At 47.7% G+C, this 3305-nt stretch overlaps 1 protein-coding gene across 1 annotated transcript in view; it reads left to right on the top strand.

Moving 5' to 3' along the window:
- LOC123751027 (putative neural-cadherin 2) overlaps positions 1 to 2923 on the top strand; it is a 350210-nt gene extending 347287 nt beyond the window's left edge. Inside the window, exons 25-26 of the mRNA XM_069301332.1 lie at positions 401 to 625; positions 1802 to 2923. Of these exons, the coding sequence (XP_069157433.1) occupies positions 401 to 625; positions 1802 to 2331 (755 nt within the window). The 3' untranslated portion in view covers positions 2332 to 2923. The remainder of the gene's footprint in view (positions 1 to 400; positions 626 to 1801) is intronic.
- Positions 2924 to 3305: the final 382 nt, after the last annotated feature.

Below are 3305 nucleotides of genomic sequence, written 5' to 3'. Positions count from 1 at the left end.
CTTGAAGGGTAATTCATTTTGCTTTCAACTCTGCTTTACTGGTTTTCAATCTATTTTTGCTACTTGTCGTCCTGGTTTGGTCGACTCCTCTGTTCATGTCGATTTTTCTGCCTGTCCTGTTTCTGTTGATTATTTTGCTTGTCCTGTTTTCATTTATTTTCTTCTTCTCCGAGGTTTTATGATTTCTTTCCTTATTTCTATATTTTCTTCCTCCTCCTCTGTCTCTTTCCTTCCTATTCTCCTTAACTCATGACCTTATTACTATTTGTTTCGCTATAGTGAGAACGTTTGCGTGGAGCACCACAGCACATAATTCCCGCCGCCTGTGCGCTCGCCATTAACACATAATAATCCTCTTAGTGTTCAGCCCTCTTTAATGAAGTCTTCTCGGGAATCCCAGGAAAGAGGTCCTCGTGCAGGAGCGAAGCTTCGCCAACTGAGAGTGCGGACGCGGTGGTGAGCAGCGGAGATCCTTCTCCCGGCGCTGCTGCTGCTGCTGCTGCTGGTGCTGCTGCTGACCCCGAGGCCCCTCCTCCAGATCCTCTCTTACCGCGAGATGACCTCAGGGCCTACGCGTACGAAGGTGACGGGTCATCATCGGGCTCCTTCGCGTCTACCATATCAGGTCTCTGCTCGCTTGTGTGTGTGTGTCGTTGTGGCTTGTGTTTTATGTTTATTAACTTCGTGTTTCAGGAAGCTGTTCTTATCTGCTTCTGGAAGAGATTTGTTTACGGAGGTGTTTGTGTTTATGTGTATAGATGTGTACGTTTGTAGTTGTTTATGTCCCTGTGATTGTGTTTTTGTTGTGTGTGATGCAGGTGCATTTGTGTGTGGGGGTTTTTGGTTGTGGTCGTTGGTTCTCTTATTGCTGTAAATCATTGGTTTGTTGTGGGTGGGTGTGGTGTTGTGGGTGAGTGTGGTGTTGTGGGTGGGTGTGGTGTTGTGGGTGGGTGTGGTGTTGTGGGTGGGTGTGGTGTTGTGTTGTGGGTGGGTGTGGTGTTGTGGGTGAGTGTGGTGTTGTGGGTGGGTGTGGTGTTGTGGGTGGGTGTGGTGTGGTGTTGTGGGTGGGTGTGGTGTTGTGGGTGGGTGTGGTGTTGTGTTGTGGGTGGGTGTGGTGTTGTGGGTGGGTGTGGTGTTGTGGGTGAGTGTGGTGTTGTGGGTGGGTGTGGTGTTGTGGGTGGGTGTGGTGTTGTGGGTGGGTGTGGTGTTGTGTTGTGGGTGGGTGTGGTGTTGTGGGTGAGTGTGGTGTTGTGGGTGGGTGTGGTGTTGTGGGTGGGTGTGGTGTGGTGTTGTGGGTGGGTGTGGTGTTGTGGGTGGGTGTGGTGTTGTGTTGTGGGTGGGTGTGGTGTTGTGGGTGGGTGTGGTGTTGTGGGTGAGTGTGGTGTTGTGGGTGAGTGTGGTGTTGTGGGTGGGTGGGTGTGGTGTTGTGGTTGGGTGTAGTCGTCATCGTCGTAGTTGTGATATCTATCGCTAGAGGTATGAATGTTGGCTGACTAAAAATCATTATGATTTTCTGCCCTTTCAAAGTCTCAGACTGCTACTGGGTAGGGTGTGTGGGGACCGGTCGATTGTGTGTGTGTGTGTGTGCTGATACGTGCCTGTGTCTTTAGCCACGGATGTTCATGCATGCTTCCTCTTACATGTATCAGGCGATATTTTTTTCTGGTAATAAAAAAGCAATTTCCCTCATTTTTCATTTCGTTCAATATTCTAACTTTCCTTTTTAACTATTTTTCGTTCGCCAACATTATCAATATCTCTATATTTAAGTGGCATCACTCTCTCCATTCTTACCCTTCAGATCTGAAGGTGGAGATGGCCGAGGAGGACTCCACCATCGTCCCACTGGTGCCGGAGTTCTTGGAAGTGATGGACCTGTTGAAGAACCTTCCTGAGGCTCCCAAAAAGGCCTCCTTCACCCGGAAAAGGAGCGCCAGCCTAAAAACCTCCAGTTCCCTAAAGGAACCGACGCCCTCCTGTATAGTCTTAGGCAAAAATTCAGGCTCCTGCCCTGGGGACGCTGCCACCTCAAATTTAGAGTCCTCAGCTCCCAGTATAATCTTAGTGAAGGGCTCTGGATCACCAGGCTGCCCACGTGAACCAGTGACCTCCAGTTTAGTGTTGGGTAAAGGTGGCTCCGGGTCACCAAGATTCCCGAGGGACTCCCCTGTCTCTAGTATAGTCTTAGTGAAGGGTTCCGGGGCTGCCATCAAGCCTTCCATCAGAACGAGATTATCTCACCTCTCCCCCAGCAGATTCAAGGGCGAGGGGACCTCCAAAACCGACGTGGTGCTTGCCAAGGGCGAGAGTGAGGTATCGACTGTTTGCTGACGTTGAGAGAACAGCCGGTCACACACAGGCTCGGAAAATGAACACCGTGGTACGGTAGACTGTGTTCGGGGGCATCCGCTCTCTCTCTACCACACCCACTAAAATAAGCAAGTGGCTTAGACCACTAGCGACACGAGTGAACACTTGCACTCTGAACATTTCAGAGTGACCTCGTCAAAATCTATCGTTTGAAAGACGATAGATTTTGAGACACAAGACCATCGCCCTAAATCGTTACTCATATCTCGACAGAATATCGGTCTGAAAAAGGGGGAAAATGACCCCATGGAAGGAAACCCCCCCAACCTGAAAGCTAACACCGGCTTGGGAAGGAATACCACCCTGGCAGGAAACAGTGGCGGCCTGGAAATGAAAAGTATCCGGGGAAGGAAAACCCGGCCTGGAAGGAAAATCTTTTTCCCACAATAAAAACATTCATGCAAATTAGTTTTTTGTTTTTTTTAAGGGTACTTGAAGACGGGAAGAAGTTGTGGACAGAATGTACAAGAGCACCACATGATCGACCATGCATACTGGTAAATTTAGATATTTTATACGTTTATAGAATATCTATAATAAATGGTATGAAACTCTTGCCTTTTCAATTCGCACCTGATAATGTTTCGTACCATAATTCTGATGCAATTCCAATTTTAGTCACAAATGCAAAAATCTAAACATCATTAGATTAATAATATAGCAAAGGTATATATAAACTATAAAAATCATGCCTATTATGATGCATTAATAAACAAATTCTACAAATTTATATTTAAGAAACTGAAGCATTTGGAATAGTTGGAGGAGGACAGGGAGACACCAGTTAGGCCTACTATACCGTGGGTGAGGGGGGGGGCAGGAAGATGCCAGTTATAGGCCTACCGAATTTCAGTTTTCCACCTGACCAAGACCACAGCAGATCATGGGCCACATAAGACCCGACAAAGACTCCATTAAACGTGATCCTCACCACC

Source organism: Procambarus clarkii, chromosome 5, assembly GCF_040958095.1.
Source record: "Procambarus clarkii isolate CNS0578487 chromosome 5, FALCON_Pclarkii_2.0, whole genome shotgun sequence".
Lineage (NCBI taxonomy): Eukaryota > Metazoa > Arthropoda > Malacostraca > Decapoda > Cambaridae > Procambarus > Procambarus clarkii.
Note: the sequence above shows the minus strand (reverse complement) of the source record. Positions and strands in the feature narration are given on the sequence as shown.